Source organism: Ranitomeya imitator, chromosome 2 (genome assembly GCF_032444005.1).
Source record: "Ranitomeya imitator isolate aRanImi1 chromosome 2, aRanImi1.pri, whole genome shotgun sequence".
Lineage (NCBI taxonomy): Eukaryota > Metazoa > Chordata > Amphibia > Anura > Dendrobatidae > Ranitomeya > Ranitomeya imitator.
In genome coordinates, this window is record NC_091283.1 from 363,798,447 (window position 1) to 363,817,693 (window position 19,247).

At 41.0% G+C, this 19,247-nt stretch overlaps 1 protein-coding gene across 1 annotated transcript in view; it reads left to right on the top strand.

Moving 5' to 3' along the window:
• Positions 1 to 18,941, top strand: part of LOC138666579 (uncharacterized) — a 115,488-nt gene extending 96,547 nt beyond the window's left edge. The window contains exons 14-19 of the mRNA XM_069754782.1: positions 2,031 to 2,151; positions 8,917 to 9,093; positions 9,177 to 9,300; positions 9,387 to 9,484; positions 13,620 to 13,710; positions 15,428 to 18,941. Coding sequence (XP_069610883.1) covers positions 2,031 to 2,151; positions 8,917 to 9,093; positions 9,177 to 9,300; positions 9,387 to 9,484; positions 13,620 to 13,710; positions 15,428 to 16,581 — 1,765 coding nt within the window. The 3' untranslated portion in view covers positions 16,582 to 18,941. The remainder of the gene's footprint in view (positions 1 to 2,030; positions 2,152 to 8,916; positions 9,094 to 9,176; positions 9,301 to 9,386; positions 9,485 to 13,619; positions 13,711 to 15,427) is intronic.
• The last annotated feature ends 306 nt before the right edge of the window (positions 18,942 to 19,247 follow it).

Consider the following 19,247-nt stretch of genomic DNA (forward strand, 5'->3'; position numbering starts at 1 on the left):
TATGCGGCAATAGGTAAAGTTCTGTTCTTTAGCAGTGTGATAACCCTTATAAGAATAGATTTGTGTGGCTGCAGTAACGCTGCATGTGTGTCTTGTGTGGGTAACACTTTGTGGTTTGGTGCCTATTGCACTATGTTTTCTGCCCCCTTTTTCATGTGGTTGCTGAGACGCTGCGCGCTGTTGTGCGCATGCACCGCTCCCTTCGGTGTAAAGTTCTGATTTCAGCAATGTCTGTAATGCCTAATATTTGCCGTTCATTTTTATGACAATCATTATAAGTAAAGGTTTGTGTGGCTGCAGTAACGCTGCGTGTGTCTTGTGTGGTAACACTTTGTATTTTGGTGCCCATCGCACTATGTCTTCTGCCCCTCTTTAATATGGCTGCTGAGACGCTGTGCGCCGCTGTGCGCATGCGCCGCTCCCGTCCGGTGGTTGGAGTCTTGGGGCGTGTTATCGACGGCGTCATATGACGCCCTCGGTGACGCACTTCCGGTTTCCGATCGCCGTGATGTGGGCGGCGGTGTGCGGCATTGCGGCGCCATGTAACCATGGCGTCTCTTGATTACATAGGAGATGCAGCTGTTATTTTGCTATATAATCAGTCCTCCTGCCCCACTCACATCACTCCCTGACGAAGCGGTGAGCGAAACGTGCGTTGGAGTGGTGTGTGCAGGGCAGGCTTCCCCATATTGGTTGGTGCAATTTATATTTGATGTTTTTGCATTGTATCATATATGTGTGGTATGTTTTGCTATATATGTGATCTGGCATAATATTATATCTCAGTGACTTATTTTGCAAACACATTTTTTCAGTTGTCATCTATTTGGATTGTCACATTATGGGCACTTTATTACTGTTTATTATTATTTATTATTAAATATATAATTATTTATATATATATATATATATATATATATATATATATACACAAAAAAATTTTTATATATTTTTTTTATATATTTATTCACATATATAACTTCTTCACATATTATTATTTTTTACATATTTTTTTTTTGGTCATTTTAGATATGTTTTCTGGATCACATATGCTCTCATATAGCATACATATTTTGTAAAAAATATATTTATTTATTTTTACAATATTATTCATTTTTTATATATAGTTTTGCATGTATGTACTTTGTACCAATCATTTGGGGTTTGCCCTGTCCTGCACATACAGGGATTATGTTTAAATTTAATATTAATTAAGATAATGAAATAAATTTAAGAATAACATCAAGTAAAAAATACTTAATCCCTAAATAAATAATTTCTCTGTCATTAAGTTTGACATCTACGCATGGATTAATAAGCATTCAAATATATCGTTTTTATATATTTTTTATTGACATTTTTTATTTTGTTATTTGTTATATATTTTTTCTTATTGTATGGTCTCAATAAAGATTTCCTTTTTATATGTTTATGGTTATAGTAATATTACTATGTTTTTATTATTATAATATTGTATAAATAAAATATTTTATAAATAGTTTTTGGTCTGATGAATTTTTTAGGAGGTTATGATTTCTATACCCATAATCGCCATGGACTTTGCGCCCTTGAGACAGGGGTATTTTACTCAAGCCATCCGAGGGTTACATCTACAGGTAGGGGCCATCCACTCACAAATTAATGACTTTTATGTGCTAGAGGGTCTCCCCTCTCTTGTTGTTCTTGGACTTCCTTGGCTCACACTGCACAATCCTGTGGTAGCTTGTCAAGCTCAGGAAGTAATAAAGTGGAGTGAGTATTGTCAAGGACACTGGGCATCCGGCTTGCATGGGTGGATAGTCTGTGCCTAAATACCTTTCTGGGGATGTGCTCTCGGAGCAGAGGTGCCAGCTGCCAATAACTTCCTCCCCATTGTCCTTATGACTGCGCCGTTAATCTTGTTCCTGGGGCAAAGCTGCCTAAAAGCAGACTATATAATATCTTTGGTTCAGTGAGGCAAGCAATGAAGGACTATATAGCAGAAAGTTTGGTAAAGGGTCATATCAGACCATCCTTATCCTCCATTGCAGGGTTTTGATTTGTAAAGAAGATGGGAGATTACACCCCTGCCTAGATTTCCGCAAGCTCAGTCTGATTCTGGTCCGGAATACATATCTGCTCCCCCTCATCCCGGACCTCTTTAATCAGATTGTAGGAGCAAAATGGTTTTCAAAACAGGATCCAAGGGGGGCGTATAATCACACTGGTATTAAATTGGGTGATGAGTATAAAATGGCTTTCAATACGCCTTAGGGACACTATGAGAACCTTGTGATGCCATTTGGGTTGACAAATGCTCCCGCTGTATTTCAGAACTTTGTAAATGATATTTTTAGTCACCTGGTAATCTATCTTGATGACATACACTGTGTGCAGAACTATTAGGAAAATTGTATTTTGATCACATGATACTTTTTATATATGTTGTCCTACTCCAAGCTGTTCAGGCTTGAGAGCCAACTACCAATTAAGTAAATCAGGTGATGGGCATCTCTGTAAGGCCTCTTTCAGATGTCCAGATAATTCCGGTACCGGAGAAATCGGTACCGGAATTATCTGTGTCCGTGTGCTCACGTAGCACATCAGTGTGGCACACGGGCGGCATCCGTGTGCCGCCTGTGGACAACACGGACCGTGCAGGAGAGACAGCGCTACACTAAGCGCTGTCCCCCCTGTGCGGTGCTGAAGCCGCATTCATCTCTTCTCCCCCGCAGGAGAGAAGAGATGAAAGATCATTTTTTCTTTTTTTTTGTTAAAAATAAGGTTTGCGTGTGTCTCCCGCCTCCCATCCCCCCTGCGCCGCCCGGCCCCTTGCATAGAAATACTCACCCAGCTCCCGCGATGTCTCCTCTCTCCTCTCAGCGCTGGCAGCTTCTCCTGTGTGAGCGGTCACGTGGGACCGCTAATTACAGTGAGGAATATGCGCATTGGGGGGGGGCGCACAGGGGATGGGAAGGCGGGAGGGGGCGCATAAACTTTATTTTTAAGGGGAAAGAAAAAAAAAAGATGCTTCATCCCTTCTTTCCAGCAAATGCTGCTGGGAAGAAGGGATGAATTCTGGATTCAGCACCACACGCAGGGGGGGCAGCGCTTACTGTAGCGCTGTCTCTCCTGCGGGCGGTACGTGCACACGGAGGAGAGTGCACACTGTTCTCCGTGTGCACGTGTGCGGCACGTATTGCGGTACGTGCTGCCGGCGAAAAACTGACATGTCTCCGTGTTTTCAACAGGGACACATGGTCCGTGAAAACACAGAGACATGTGCATAGACCCATTCATTTGAATGGGTCTACGTGTGTCAGTGTCTCCGGTACGTGAGAAAACTGTCACTACACGTACCGGAGACACTGACGTGTGAAAGAGGCCTAATGAGGAGGGGTGTTGTCTAATGACATCAAAACCCTATATAAAGTGTGCTTAATTATTAGGCAACTTCCTTTCCTTTAGAAAAATGGGTCAGAAGAGAGATTTGATGGGCTATGAAAAGTCCAAAATTGTGAGATGTCTTGCAGAGGGATGCAGCAGTCTTGAAATTGCCAAACTTTTGAAGCGTGATCACTGAATAATCAAGCGTTTCATGGCAAATTACCAATAGCGCGTGTTGGGCAAAAAAGGCGCAAAATAACTGCCCATGAATTGAGGAAAATCAAGTGTGAAGCTGCCAAGATGCCATTTACCACCAGTTTTGCCATATTTCAGAGCTGCAACGTTACTGGAGTAACAAAAAGCACAAGGTGTGCGATACTCAGGGACATGGCCAAGGTAAGGAAGGCTGAAAAACGACCACCTTTGAACAAGAAACATAAGATAAAACGTCAAGACTGGGCGAAGAAATATCTTAAGACTGACTTTTCAAAGGTTTTATGGACTGATGAAATGACAGTGACTCTTGATGGGCCAGAGGTTGGATCAGTAAAGGACAGAGAGCTCCACTCTGACTCAGACGCCAGCAAGGTGGAGGTGGGGTACTGGTATGGGCTGGTATCATCAAAGATGACCTTGGTGGACCTTTTTGGGTTGAGGATGGAGTGAAGCTCAACTCCCAGACCTACTGCCAGTTTCTGGAAGGCAACTTCTTCAAGCAGTGGTACAGGAAGAAGTCGGTATCGTTCAAGAAAAACATGATTTTCATGCAGGACAATTCTCCATCACATGCCTCCAACTACTCCACAGCGTGGCTGGCCAGTAAAGGTCTCAAAGAAGAAAAAATAATGACATGGCCCCCTTTTTCACCTGATCTGAACCCTATAGAGAACCTGTGGTCCCTCATAAAATGTGGGATCTACAGGGAGGGAAAACAGTACACCTCTCGGAACAGTGTCTGGGAGGCTGTGGTGGCTGCTGCACGCAATGTTGTTCATAAACAGATCAAGCAACTGACAGAATCTATGGATGGAAGGCTGTTGAGTGTCATCATAAAGAAATTTGGCTATATTGGTCTCTAATTTTTTTGGGGTTTTGTTTTTGCATGTCAGAAATTTTTATTTTTAAATTTTGTGCAGTTATATTGGTTTACCTGGTGAAAATAAACAAGTAAGATGAGAATATGTTTGTTTTTTATTAAGATGCCTAATAATTTTGCACAGTAATAGTTACCTGCACAAACAGATATCCTCCTAAGATAGCCAAATCTAAAAAATCCCACTCCAACTTCCAAAAATATTAAGCTTTGTTATTTGAGAGTCTTTTGGGTTCATTGAGAACATAGTTGTTGATCAATAATAAAAATAATCCTCTAAAATACAACTTTCCTAATAATTATGCACAGAGTGTATTAATTTATTAACCTGACCTTGATTCAGGTACATGTCAGGCAGGTCTTACAAATACTCAGAGACAATAAAGTATTTGTCAAACCAGAGAAATGTATGTTCTTGGTTGAGGAGACCCTAGGAGATTTTTAGGATATGTTTTATTGTCAAAATAAAAAAGGGGAGAAGCCAGCGCTGCTTATGGTCAGAATGCAATACATAAAGTGCACATGCACATATTGATTTCTAATTGTATTTAAAAAATGAGACATTTAGCAAACAATTGATCAATTCTTTGAGCCACCCCGCCACGTCACGGCATTCTCATAATTGGGCAGTCCTACTCTACGTGTTTTATATTTGCTGTGCCACTACGGCCTCCTAAATGTATTACAAGCAAGACCAAATTAAATGCAAACTGTACTTGAAGCTTTTCTGAATCACCCCCAAGGCGCCAGAAAGGGCAAGCACAGATAAATGTTGACCAGGTCTGGACATAGCCATTTCAGGTACAACCTCCACACTGCCTAACCAGCACCACAGATGAAGGGTGAGATAGGCTTTTTTATTTTAGTTTTCGCATGAATCGGGCAAAACTATGAGCGGTACTGGATTGGGATCGTCCTGAGGATTTGAAGGCTTCACAAAGGTTTTTGGGTTTCACCAACTACTACCTTAAGTACATCAAAAACTTTTCAGTAGTAGCCAAACCTCTGACGGATATGACCAGGAAGGGGACAGACTTTTCCAAGTGGTTCATTCTGGCCAGGGTGGTATTCGATACCTTGAATGAGTGTTTTGCATCTGCGACAATCCTCATACAGCCTAACGTCACTCTGCCTTTTATCGTCGAAGTTGATACATTTGAGGTGGGGGCTGTATTATCGCAGGCTGTGTCTCCTGGTAAATGGTGTCCATGTGCATATTTTTCGAAGAAACTGTCATCTGCAGAAAGAAGTTATGACATTAGTAACAGGGAACTCTTGACAATCAAGTGGACTTTTGAAAAGTGGCATCATTTTCTGGAGGGAGCTGTTCACCCGGTTATGGTAATCACAGATCGTAAGAATATCGTATATATAGAGTACGCAAAACGTCTAACACCGGACAGGCAAAAAGGGTATCGTTCTACAACAAGTTTAACTTTGTCACATATAGGCTGGGGAACAAGAACATTGTTTCTCAAGGGTTGGAGATAATTGTGAACCAATTCCAATGTTACAAAAAGGGGTGGTTATGGCATATATATGCTCCGATCTTGAAATAGAGGTTGTTGACGCTCAGGGGGGCGCCCCTGCGGCTTGTTGTTAGGTAAACTGTTTGTGCCTGTGAATCTCCGTCTGAGAGTCCTTAGTGAACGTCATGATTCGGTCTTGGCTGAACATCCTGGTAATAAAGCTACCGCTGATCTTCTTACTTGGCATTTTTGGTGGTCAGGGGTACATCAAGATTTCCGGGAGTATGTAGCCGCCTGCAGTGTCTGTGCACGTTCTAAAACCTCTCATGCTTATCCATTGGGGTTTCTCCAAACATTGGTGATTCCCAGTAGACCTTGGACTCCTTTATCGGTCGATTTTATCACTGATCTGTGTCGACGGGCAATATTGTAATTTTAGGGTTGGTGGACAGATTCACTAAAATGTCTAATTTCATTGTGCTACCTGGTCTACTTAATGCCAAGACCCTGGTGCAAATTTTCATCAGAGAAATTGTAAAGTTACATGGGATCCCTACCGTTTTGCACCTGTTTTGGGATCCATCTGTCGTTCTCTTCAGTATTTCACCCGCAGTCTAATGGGCAAAATGAACGGGATAACCAAAATGTTGAGACTTATCTTAGGTGTGTTTTGTGTGACAATCAGGAGGATTGGGTTACCAATTTGCCTCTTGCTGAATTTGCAGTAAATAATCATTGTCATGAGTCTACTGGTAAGTCCCCATTTTTCGGGGCATACGGGTTTCATCCTCAGTTCAGCTCATTTAATAGGAATAGTTTTTCTGGAATACCTGATACCATCCTCAATTACTTCTGTGTGGCAAGGGGTTATTGATAATTTGATGAAGATGGGGTCCAAATATAAGAGTGTGGCTGATAGGAGACATTTGGTGGGTCCGGACCTGTGTTTTGGTGACATGGTGTGGTTGTCCTAAAGGAACATTAAGTTGAAGGTTCCCTCTTGGAAACTGGATCCCAGGTTCATCGGTCCTTATTACATCGTAGCCGTTGTCAATCCTGTAGCATTTCACCTTGCTTTGCTGCCCACCTTTATTATCCATAATGTGTGTATTCGATCTCTTCTCAAAAAAATAAGTGGCGTTTTCAGTACCTTCACCTCTACCGCCATCTCTAGTCATTGTGGGTGGAAACTTAGAATTTCAGATAGCAAAGATTGTTGATTCTCACTTAGTTTGTCGGTCACTTCAGTATCTGGTACACTAGAAGGGGTACGGTCCTGAAGAGAGAATGGGGTACCAATATCTGACAACCACGTGGCCAGGCTGATATGGTCTTTTCAGGCTACGTGCGCGCGTTCCGGATTATTCGCGGATATTTCATGTTTTTGCGCATTTTTTCAGCGGTATTCCGCTGCAAAAACGCATACATTTTGCATCCCATCATTTCCAATGAATTCCGCAATTTTTGTGCACATGTTGCGGATTTTTCCACAAAAAAATGCATGCGGAAAAATACGCAGCATGTTCATTAAATTTGCGGATTTTTTGTGGATTTCCCACTATGTTATTGAATTGGGAAGCTCTGGAAAAAAACGCAAAAAATCCGCGCAAAAAACGAGACAAAAACGCGAGAAAAACGTGTGCGGATTTTATGCAGAAAATCTCCGGTTTTGCTCTGGAAATTTCCGCATAAAATCCTGACATGTGCACATAGCCTCACGTGGCACACTCTGATAAAAATGGTTCTGAGGTTACAGAGATCCCTCGTAGAAGGGGGGTACTTCACAGGTTTAATGCAACAGAGCAGAGCCAGAAGACCGCAGCGTCTGATTTATCCTACTCCTGCACTGAATAGAAGCACTTCACTTTCTTATTTAATGGTGTAAATTTCTTTGAGCAGTGCAGGGGTTAATCTGCTCTTTTGAGATCTTTGGAGCTAAGGGTCCTGACTAACACACGTTGTCAGAGATAGCTTATGCTGCATGGCTAGGAGGATAGGTGTTGGTGGTTATTTGAGTAGTCAGTTGGTGGATTTATCTGTGACAGTTGCTTGGTTTTGTGATTGTGATAATTCCCTTTCTTCTCCTACTGTGCTTTAACCCTATCCTTCACTCCCTGGTGCATACTCGTTTGCAGGGTCCTCTCTCCTCCTGTACCAGTTGTGACTTGTATTGTTTAAAATTATTGTACTTGTTTTTATTATGTATACCCCTCCTCACATGTTAAACTCCATGGAATAAATGGCTATAATAATAAATAATAATAATACCTCTGTTATATGTAAGTGTATTTTTGTATGTTTGGTATTTTCCGTTACCCCTGTTCGTATTACCTTGTTAGTCTGGTTGGTGTTTTACAGTGAACTACTACTCCCCTATCCCCTGGGTGGGGGAATGGTAGAAGGGTACAGACTGAGGGTGGATTCAGGAGCTAAGGCAAGGTACGTGGCCCCAGCATCTTCACCTTCAGAAGTAACCTGGGAAACAGGACTGCTATGGCTCCCCCTAGCATTAGGGACACGGGAGGAGCTCCTGTTCCCAGGACACCCGACAATACAGTAATAATATCTGCTCTGTCGTGCATTATTTTCGGGTGTATACGCCTACTGGAGGCAGACACTCAGGCATAGTATAAAGCTTCCTTAATGTCTCTAGTATATGTATATTTTTCATGGTATTATTTTACATCGGCTTGTCTTCTCCCAATTTAGGTCTTTACAATATCGGATCCTCTCAGTGGAGATCTTCTACAATAGAGAATTTTTTTGATTAACCCATCAAGGATGGATAGGGACTGGGACAAGATGGTGGAGAGGATAGTACACCTCACCCTAGAGATCCTCTTCCAGCTTACTGGAGAGGTGAGCGATTCTGATGACGTCACATTACATCATTCTTATCTATGGAAATAACAGATGGACAGAACTGGAGAGGTGAGCACTCTGGCAATGTCTAGTGTTTGATTTATTCATGTGTCTGTCCATAAACAGGATTACATATTAGTGAAGACCTCTAGTGAGCGCTATCAGACCCCTGTGTCTGAGGGATGGGGAAGACCCCTGAGCCCAATCACGGGGCCTCCACCTCACACCCTGATACATGAGGACATCAATGACAAGAAGATTCTAGAACTTGCCTACAAGATGATTGAGCTGCTAACTGATGAGGTGACACTGCTGGGAATCCTGGGACATTATACAGTAATGCTATTAAGAGATCAGGATGATGACGGTATCATTATATTTGTCAGGTTCCTATAAGGTGTCAGGATGTCACCATCTATTTCTCCATGGAGGAGTGGGAGTATTTAGAAAGGCACAAAGATCTGTACAACGACGTCATGATGGAGATTCCCCAGCCCTTCGCATCACCAGGTAGTTGACAGGGCTAAATACACGTAACTCAATTATCTGTATGTAAAGAATTAATTCATTCCCTGTACTGCTTGTGTTTCCTCCAGTTCTATCCAGTAAGATGACAACACCAGAGAGATGTCCCCGTCCTCTTCTTCCACAGGACTGTAAACAAGAAAATCCCAGTGTTCCTCAGGATTATCAGGTAGATGGAGAGAAGATGTCATGAGATGTCCCCTATGATGTGCATACATATTAGTGCATATAAACCTTATCACAGAAGGTCATACTTTGTAACTGAATAAGCAAGACAAACAAACCAGATATAATCCGGCGTGTATATTTCAAAATTAAAATAGACAATAATTTATTTGTAAGTCATAACAAGAACAATACTCAATAAGAATTAAAAAATAGATGCCTCGTGTCAACAAAGGAGATGCAGCGGAGAAACCATAATGATTGACATTATCTCATATAGCAGTACGCTCAGGATAATCATATGCATAGTTAGTTTTAGTTTTCCTTATACCGTATATACTCGAGTATAAGCTGACCTGAGTATAAGCCGACCCCCCTAATTTTGCCACAAAAAACTGGGAAAACTTATTGACTCGACTATAAGCCTAGGGTAGGAAATGCAGCAGCTACCGGTGAATTTCAAAAATAAAAATAGATGCTCCATACCGTTCATTATTGCCCCATAAGATGCTCCATATAGAGCTGTGCCACATTTAATGCTCTGCACCGTTCATTATGGCCCCATAGATGCTCCATAGAAAGCTGTGCCCCATATAGAATGCTCTGCACTGTTCATTATTGCTCCATAGAAAGCTGTGCCCCTTATAGAATGCTCTGCACAGTTCATTATGGCCCCATATATGCTCCATAGAAAGCTGTGCCCCATATAGAATGCTCTGCACCGTTCATTATTGCTCCATAGAAAGCTGTGCCCCATATAGAATGCTCTGCACCGTTCATTATTGCTCCATAGAAAGCTGTGCCCCATATAGAATGCTCTGCACAGTTCATTATGGCCCCATAGATGCTCCATGTAAAGCTGTGCCCCATATAGAATGCTCTGCACCGTTCATTATTGCCCCATGGGTGCTCCATAGAAAGCTGCGCCCCATATATATTGCTCTGCACCGTTGATTATGGCCCCATAGATGCTCCTTATAAAGCTGCCCATATATATTGCTCTGCACCGTTGATTATGGCCCCATAAGATGCTCCATATAAAGCTGTGCCCCATGTAATTCTCCATATCGTTCATTGTTGCCCCATAGATGCTCCATATAAAGCTGTGCCCCATATAATGCTCTGCACAGTTCATTATGGCCCCATAGATGCTCCATATAAAGATGTGCCACATTTAATGCTCTGCACCGTTCATTATGGCCCGATAGATGCTCCATAGAAAGCTGTGCCACATATAATGCTCTGCACCGTTCATTATGGCCCCATAGATGCACCATATAGAGCTGTGCCACATTTAATGCTCTGCACCAGTCATTATGGCCCCATAGATGCTCCATAGAAAGCTGTGCCCCATATAGAATGCTCTGCACTGTTCATTATTGCTCCATAGAAAGCTGTGCCCCTTATAGAATGCTCTGCACAGTTCATTATGGCCCCATATATGCTCCATAGAAAGCTGTGCCCCATATAGAATGCTCTGCACCGTTCATTATTGCTTCATAGAAAGCTGTGCCCCATATAGAATGCTCTGCACAGTTCATTATGGCCCCATAGATGCTCCATGTAAAGCTGTGCCATATAGAATGCTCTGCACCGTTCATTATTGCTCCATAGAAAGCTGTGCCCCATATAGAATGCTCTGCACAGTTCATTATGGCCCCATAGATGCTCCATGTAAAGCTGTGCCATATAGAATGCTCTGCACCGTTCATTATTGCCCCATGGGTGCTCCATAGAAAGCTGCGCCCCATATATATTGCTCTGCACCGTTGATTATGGCCCCATAGATGCTCCTTATAAAGCTGCCCCATATATATTGCTCTGCACCGTTGATTATGGCCCCATAGATGCTCCTTATAAAGCTGTGCCATATATAATGCTGCTGCTGCAATAAAAAAAAAAACACATACTCACCTCTCTTGCTCAGGACGCCGGCGCTTTCAATATTTACCTGCTCCTCGTGCGGCTCCGTCTCCAGCACTGACGCTCAGCAGAGGGCGCGCACTGACTACGTCACCGCGCCCTCTGACCTGAGCGTCACAGCTAGGAGACGCTGCAGACGGAGCCGCACCAGAGCAAGGAGCAGGTAAATATCGCGCAGCGCTGCGCTCCCCGTATACTTACCTGCTCCCGGCGCGGTCCCTGCAGTCCCTGGCTTCCCCGGCGCTGCAGATTCTCCCTGTACTGAGTGGTCACATGGTACCGCTCATTTACATCAATGAATATGCGGCTCCACCCCTATGGGAGGTGGAGCCGCATATTCATTTCTGTAATGAGCGGTACCATGTGACCACTCAGTACAGGGAGAATCTGCAGCGCCGGGGAAGCCAGGGACTGCAGGGACCGCGCCGGGAGTAGGTAAGTATAATTACACAGCCCCCGCTCCCCCTCCCCTGCTGACCTCCCGGTATATGACTCGAGTATAAGCCGAGAGGGGGACTTTCAGCCCAAAAAAATGGGCTGAAAATCTCGGCTTATACTCGAGTATATACGGTATATGAATACAATTTATGAGGTATCTTTGGCCTCCCCACTTTTTATCCATTGGTTTACCAAACAAATGCCAATAGGCTGTCAGCTTAGCTGCGGCTATCTTTATGCACTATTGCACTTTAGTGTTGGTTTAGGTCCTTGTGTGGGCATTATTTTATTCTCTGCCCATGCCTACACACCTGTTCCTCTTAGTGTCCTTCACATGCACTGTGTTGATTCTCTATGCACTTTAACACTTTATTAAATATATTATATTATATATATTATTTTATTCATCTGTTTTGATGATTTATTCATCAATTTTACATCTTTTATTTCCATTTACTAAGCAATGTACATCACTCTTCATCACTATCAACTATCAATGCCTTTAGAGGTGGAGATGCACTTTCCTTTTATGCACTGCTATACAAAAATAACCATACGAAAGGGTTTTATACACTGTCTTTTTATTATATTCCCTTACCTATGTGGTAATAGTAATTATGAAAACATTATATAGGTTTGTAGTCCATATACTGTCCCTTTTAGTTTTCATTTCTTCACGGCGCTGGTGACCTGGCTGTGCGCAAGCGCTAATTGAGTCACACGCTTGACGATCCTGCCTCAGGTAACAGATGGTGACGTTGACTTCCGCTCGGCTACGGCCTGGTGGAATGCATGCATTCCATCACAGCCGGAAGCAGGAAGTCCATTGCTTTGCAGAGACAACACGATCGGATGCGCCGACGCGTCATGGCACCAGCTGCTGTATACTAATAAGGTACTAATTTGATCATCAGGATCTGGCGATGGGCACATGGTATGTTTGGTAGCATTCCATTGGTACTTGGGCTATTTAAATACTCCTGAATCTCTCCACCTAAGCACGCCTCTGGAAAAAGAATAGGCGAAATGCGCATTGGGGTGGGAGATGCAGCAGTCACTTAGCACTTTGGTTTCTTACCAGGTAAAAACATATGCAGTAATCATGTTAATTTATGCATGTTATGTGTTTTAGTTTTTGCCTCTTATTGCTACTCCAAAGCCTTTTAGACAAATGAAGGTATAAATAGCCCTCTAATACATGTACTAAGGCATTTTATTGTAGTATTACCTCTTATTTTTGTCCCACATATACATGCAGACGTTGCTATCCAGAACCCGGTAACCTTAAGGCATATTGCCAACTTCTTCAGTGTAAGGCACTGAGCTTAACATTTTAAAAAGTATTTTATTCACTGCAATTTGTGTTGGGATAGTCTCCACAGGACGAGTAGAGTAGTTTTTCATGCATTTGATTATCCTGAATATACTATCATATGAGATAACATCAATCATGGTTTCTCCGATGCATCTCCTTAGTTGACACAAAGCATCTGTTTTTTAATTCTTATTGAGCATTGTCCCTGATATGTCTTACAAATAAATTGTCTATTCTAATTTTGATATGTACACTCCATTTTTCTCTGGATTATATCTGGTTTGTTTGTCTTGCTCCCCATGATGTGTAGACGGCTGTGAAGGTCTTGTGCTCAGTCTTGTCTTATCCACCAGTATTATATGTTTTATACTTGTGTAATGAGAACGGTGGAGACGGCAGGATTAGAGCTGATCATAGATGTGACTTCTCCATCTGTATGTCACATTTACAATATTTGTTTCAGGGTGAAGATCTGACCCATATTAATACTACAGAGACATATGATTGGGGTGATGAGTGGTGTAAAGTGGAGCTTCCTACAGATGACTACCCAGGTGAGTAGTAACTACTAAATGCAGAGAAGTCATAGATTCACTGGGTTTTACAATTTTATGTTTATTTTTATACTCTAGGCTCTAATATATTTAGTTGTATATTCTATACTAATTAAATATGGATAATACATGTTCTGTATTTATAATAAGGAGTATGGACATGATATACGGTATGTCTAGGTGAATGAGACTTATGTCTTCATCATCAACCCTCGCCTATTGTATCCTCACCCAACCCTTGTAGATTGTGAGCCCTCACGGGCAGGATCCTCTCTCCTCCTGTACCATTGTGACTTGTATTGTACCGTACTTGTTTTTATTATGTATACCCCTCCTCACATGTAAAGCACCAAGGAATAAATGGTGCTATAATCATAAATAATAATAATAATCTGCTATATCAATTTGAGACAGGATAGCCAATTCTACCTCATCCCAAAGATGTTTTATAGGATTAAATTCTGAAGACTGAGAATGCCTGGAAGCAAGAAAAATTCATGGTCATGTTGCTGGAGCCAGTCTATGACTACGCTACCCTAAAAGAGTGCATTATTTTTTTTTGCCACAGAGTAAGCAGGGATCAACTTGGTTGGTTATAATGCCTAGCTAAGCTCTACTGTCCATGGGTCCATCCACAGGTAACAGAGGACCCAGGGTGTGCCAAGAAAACATTCCTAACATGCTTGATCTTTTCACATTTGACAGGAAGAATTAATAAATTTGTGCTGCCTGTGCCAGATTCAAACCCCCATCCACATAGCTCAACAGAAATCTAGATTTATCTTTTTTTCCCCCACTATTTAATGATCCAGTTTTTGTGCTTTGTAACGGGTCATCTTTTGTACAGCTGATTTGTGCCTTGAACGCAAAGTATTGAGCTATTTTCTCACATAAGAAGGGATAAAAAAAACAGTCATAGGAGCGCATGCGAGACGGTGAGTTGATATAAAATCTTCATTTATTAGTTTCTACAACGCGTTTCAACGGAATAGCTCCATCTTCCTCAGGTGGCAGTTATAGTTATGGCCAAATAGTGTGAGCCCATCAACCATCGTCAAGGTGGTCAGGTACCCATCAGTTTTTTAATGAGACCACCTTGACGATGGTTTGCAATTCATATTTCATATATTTCATATTTGACGTGTTTTGGCACGATAGAGTGCAACCTTTTTTTGTATATTATATATGGAGGTGGCTGCTCCTGGTATGCACCTATTCACACTAGTTTGGATGTGCCAGTCTTTTTTTCTGTCATTTCTATGTTAGCTTATTGACTGCGCACTCCTCCCTTCACCATCTGGTTTTTAATTACATCTATTCACACTTGGTTCCGGCCAACCCATATGTAGGCTTTGCTGAGAGAGGTGTCCATATTCACCCAAGCATGCAGACATTAGCCTTCGGTAAGTGTTCACATTTGGACAGGGAGGTCAGGTACCCATCAGTTTTTTAATGAGACCACCTTGACGATGGTTGATGGTCTCACACTATTTGGCCAAATTCTGTGCTAAGCGTCTCAAAACATTTTTTTCCTAATGTTCAAAAAGCAAGTTTGCAATTCATATTTCATATATTTCATATTTGACGTGTTTTGGCACGATAGAGTGCAACCTTTTTTTGTATACTGAGGGGTGGAACAGTGACACATAACTTGCAATTTATATGGACATTTTATATAAAAATGTTAAAAAATAATAATTTATTTTATTCTTGGCAGATGATTGCACCAGGAAATCACAGGGACAACTGACATCTTCAAGACTGAAATCAGATGACTTTGGTGTCAATCAAAATACATTTGAAGAGCATGTCATGATCCCAGATATAACTTCAGCCCCTCATACCAAAGATATATCATCTCAGCCTTTTAAACAAATCCTATTTTCTGATTCATTACAGATTGTAAAGGAAATCAGTTTTAAATATCAAACAGCTCACACATATGACAAGCCATTTTCTTGTTTAGATTGTGGAAAATGTTTTTACCAGAAATCAGATCTTGTTAGACATCAGAGAAGTCACTCAGGAGAGAGACCATTTTCATGTTCAGAATGTGAGAAATGTTTTAAACACAAATCACATCTTTCTGTACACAAGAGAACTCACACAGGGGAGAATCTATTTTCATGTTCAGAGTGTAAGAAATATTTTAACAAGAAATCAGATCTTGTTAGACATCAGAGAAGTCACACAGGTGACAAGCCATTTTCATGTTTAGAGTGTAAAAAATGTTTTTACCAGAAATCAGATCTTGTTAGACATCAAAGAAGTCACACAGGAGAGAAGCCATTTTCATGTTCAGAATGTGGGAAAGATTTTAAACAGAAATCACATCTTTCTATACATAAGAGAACTCACACAGGAGAGAAGCCATATTCATGTTCAGAATGTGGGAAATGTTTTGCAGATAAATCAAATCTTGTTGCACATCAGAGAAGTCACACAGGGGAGAAGCCATTTCTATGTTTAGATTGTGGGAAATGTTTTAATCAGAAATCAGTTCTTCTTATGCATCAGAGAAGACATACAGAGGAGAAGCCATTTTCATGTTCAGAGTGTGGAAAATATTTTAAGCAGAAATCAATTCTTGTTAAACACATGAGAACTCACACAGGGGAGAAGCCATTTTCATGTGAAGAATGTGAGAAATCTTTTACAAATAAATCAAATCTTGCTACACATCAGAGAACTCACACAGGAGAGAAGCCATTTTCATGTGCAACATGTGGGAAATGCTTTATTCAGAAATCAAATCTTGTGATGCATCAGAAAAGTCACACAGAGGAGAAGCCATATTCATGTTCAGAATGTGGGAAAAGTTATAGGGCTAAAATAGATCTTATTATGCATCAGAGAAGTCACACAAGCTAGTCAACCGGTATAATTTACATCCCACAGTTCCTCAAGTACTGTTTTTATCCCCTTGGCGACATCCTCTTTACATGTAAAATAGATGTGTGCACTAGGTCTCTTGAACAGACTCAGATGCTGGGCATACTTCAAGCATTTAGGATGCTGACTGTGTTCTCCAACCCTAAGCTAACTTTGCTAGCACTGATTGCAGCAGTTTAAGCATGATTATATATAAGGTAAACCATGATTATATACAAAGGAAAAATGTATAAGATAAAAAATATATTTTGTTGATTGTCCAAAAAAAATCACGGGCAAAAGCCACATTCATGTTCTGAATGTAAACAATATGTTTTCTCAGAAAATAATCATTTGCGGAATCTTTGTTTTTCTGGAAAATCGTACAAGAAAACAATTACCAGACAATCAAAGTAAAGTCACCAAAGTAATAAAAAATGTAATCAACTGCTAATAGACAGCTATCCAAGCAAATAAAATTAAGATTACTCAAATATATAACACACGTATACTACCGCTCAAAAGTTTATGGTCACTTAGAAATGTCCTTATTTTTGAAAGAAAAGCAGTTTTTTCCAATGAAGCTAACATTAAATTAATCAGAAATACACTCTATGAATTGTTAATGTGGTAAATGACTATTTTAGCTGCAAATGCCTGGTTTGTAATGCAATATCTTCATAGGTGTATAGAGGCCCATTTCCAACAACCATCACTCCAGTGTTGTTATGGTACTTTGTGCTTGCTAACTGTGTAAGAAAGCTAATGGATGGTTAGAATACCCTTGAAAACCCTTGTGCAAGTATGTTAGCACAGCTGAAAACAGTTTGGCTGATTGGAGAACCCATAAACCTGACCTTCCTTTGAGCTAGTTGAGAATCTGGAGCATTACATTTGTTGGTTCCATTAAACTCTCAAAATGGCCAGAAAAAAGAACTTTCTTGTGAAACTCGACAGTCTATTCTTGTTCTTAGAAATGAAGGCTATTCCATACGGAAAATTGCCAAGAAACTTAAGATTTCCTACAACGGTGTGTACTACTCCCTTCAGAGGAGAGCACAAACAGGCTCTAACCAGCGTAGAAAGAGAAGTGGGAGGCCGTGCTGCACAACTGAGCAACAAGACAAGTACATTAGAGTCTGTAGTTTGAGAAATCGATGCCTCACAGGTCCTCAACTAGCAGCTTCATTAAATAGTACATGACGCCAGTGTCAACAGTGAAGAGGCGACTCCGGGATGCTGGCCTTCAGGGCAGTATGGCAAAGAAAAAGCCATATCTGAGACTGGCTAATAAAAGGAAAAGATTAATATCGGCAAAAGAACACAGACTTTAGACAGAGGAAGATTGGAAAAAAAGTGTTATGGACAGACGAATCCAAGTTTGAGGTGTTTGGATCACACAGAAGAACCTTTGTGAGATGCATTACAACTGAAAAGGTGCTTGATGCCATCTGTCAAGCATGGTGGAGGTAATGTGATGGTCTGGGTTTGCTTTGGTGCTGGTAAAGTGGGAGATTTGTACAAGGTAAAAGGGATTTTGAATAAGGAAGGCTATCACACCATTTTGTAACACCATGCCATACCCTTTGGACAGTGCTTGATTGGAGCCAATTTCATCCTACAACAGGACAATGACCCAAAGCACACCTACAAATTATGCAAGAACTATTTAGGGAAGAAGCAGGCAGCTGGTATTCTATCTATAATCGAGTGGCCAGCGCAGTCAGCAGATCTCAACCCCATTGAGCTGTTGTGGGAGAAGCTTGACCGTATGGTACGCAAAAAGTGCCCATCAAGCCAAACCAACTTGTGGAAAGGGCTTCTGGAAGCATGGGGTGAAATTTCTACAGATTACCTTAGCAAATTAACTGCTAGAATGCCAAAGGTCTGCAATACTGGAATTGCTGCAAAGGGAGCATTCTTTGACAAAATCAAAGTTTGAAGGATAAAATTATTATTTCAAATAAAAATCTTTTTTTTCAAACCTTGTCAATGTCTGGACTAGATTTTCAATTCATTTGACAACTCATTTCATTAATAAAAGTTTTCATGGAAAACACAAAACTGTCTGGGTGACGCTAAACTTTTGAACGGTAGTGTACATTGTATATTTTGTTTGCTTCTTCATGTTACCAACCTTATATTTTGGATGTCAGTATATTGCCTTAGAACCTATGAAGTTAAGAAAGAGTTTGCAGGCATTTTGGGTATGAATGGTGATAGAGTTACATTATGAATCCTGGACTTTGTTGAATTTGTTAGGGGAACATATTCACTACACCACATTTCAAATTATGCAAATTGGATTTAAGTGTCATAAAGATGTCATTTTTGTTTTTTAAAATAAACTCATGCATTGGTTTGTGTCTCAGGGTCTTTGGTCAATGAAACCAATCTCAAACACATGTGCATTAGTTTGCCAGGTGTGTCCAATTAAAATAAAACTACTTAAGAAGGCCATTCCACATTATTATGTGACCACAGGTGTCAAGCAACATTAAAAGGAAAGTGATAATTACTTACCCATGATTTAATTTTCCTGAAACTCATGACAGCACCTGACAGAGTAGGATCCGCCCCTTTTACTAAACAGGAAGACAAAGCCACAAAATATAAGGCAACTCCCACTTCCTCCTTTAATGTGGTTTCCAGGAAGTTAAATATGA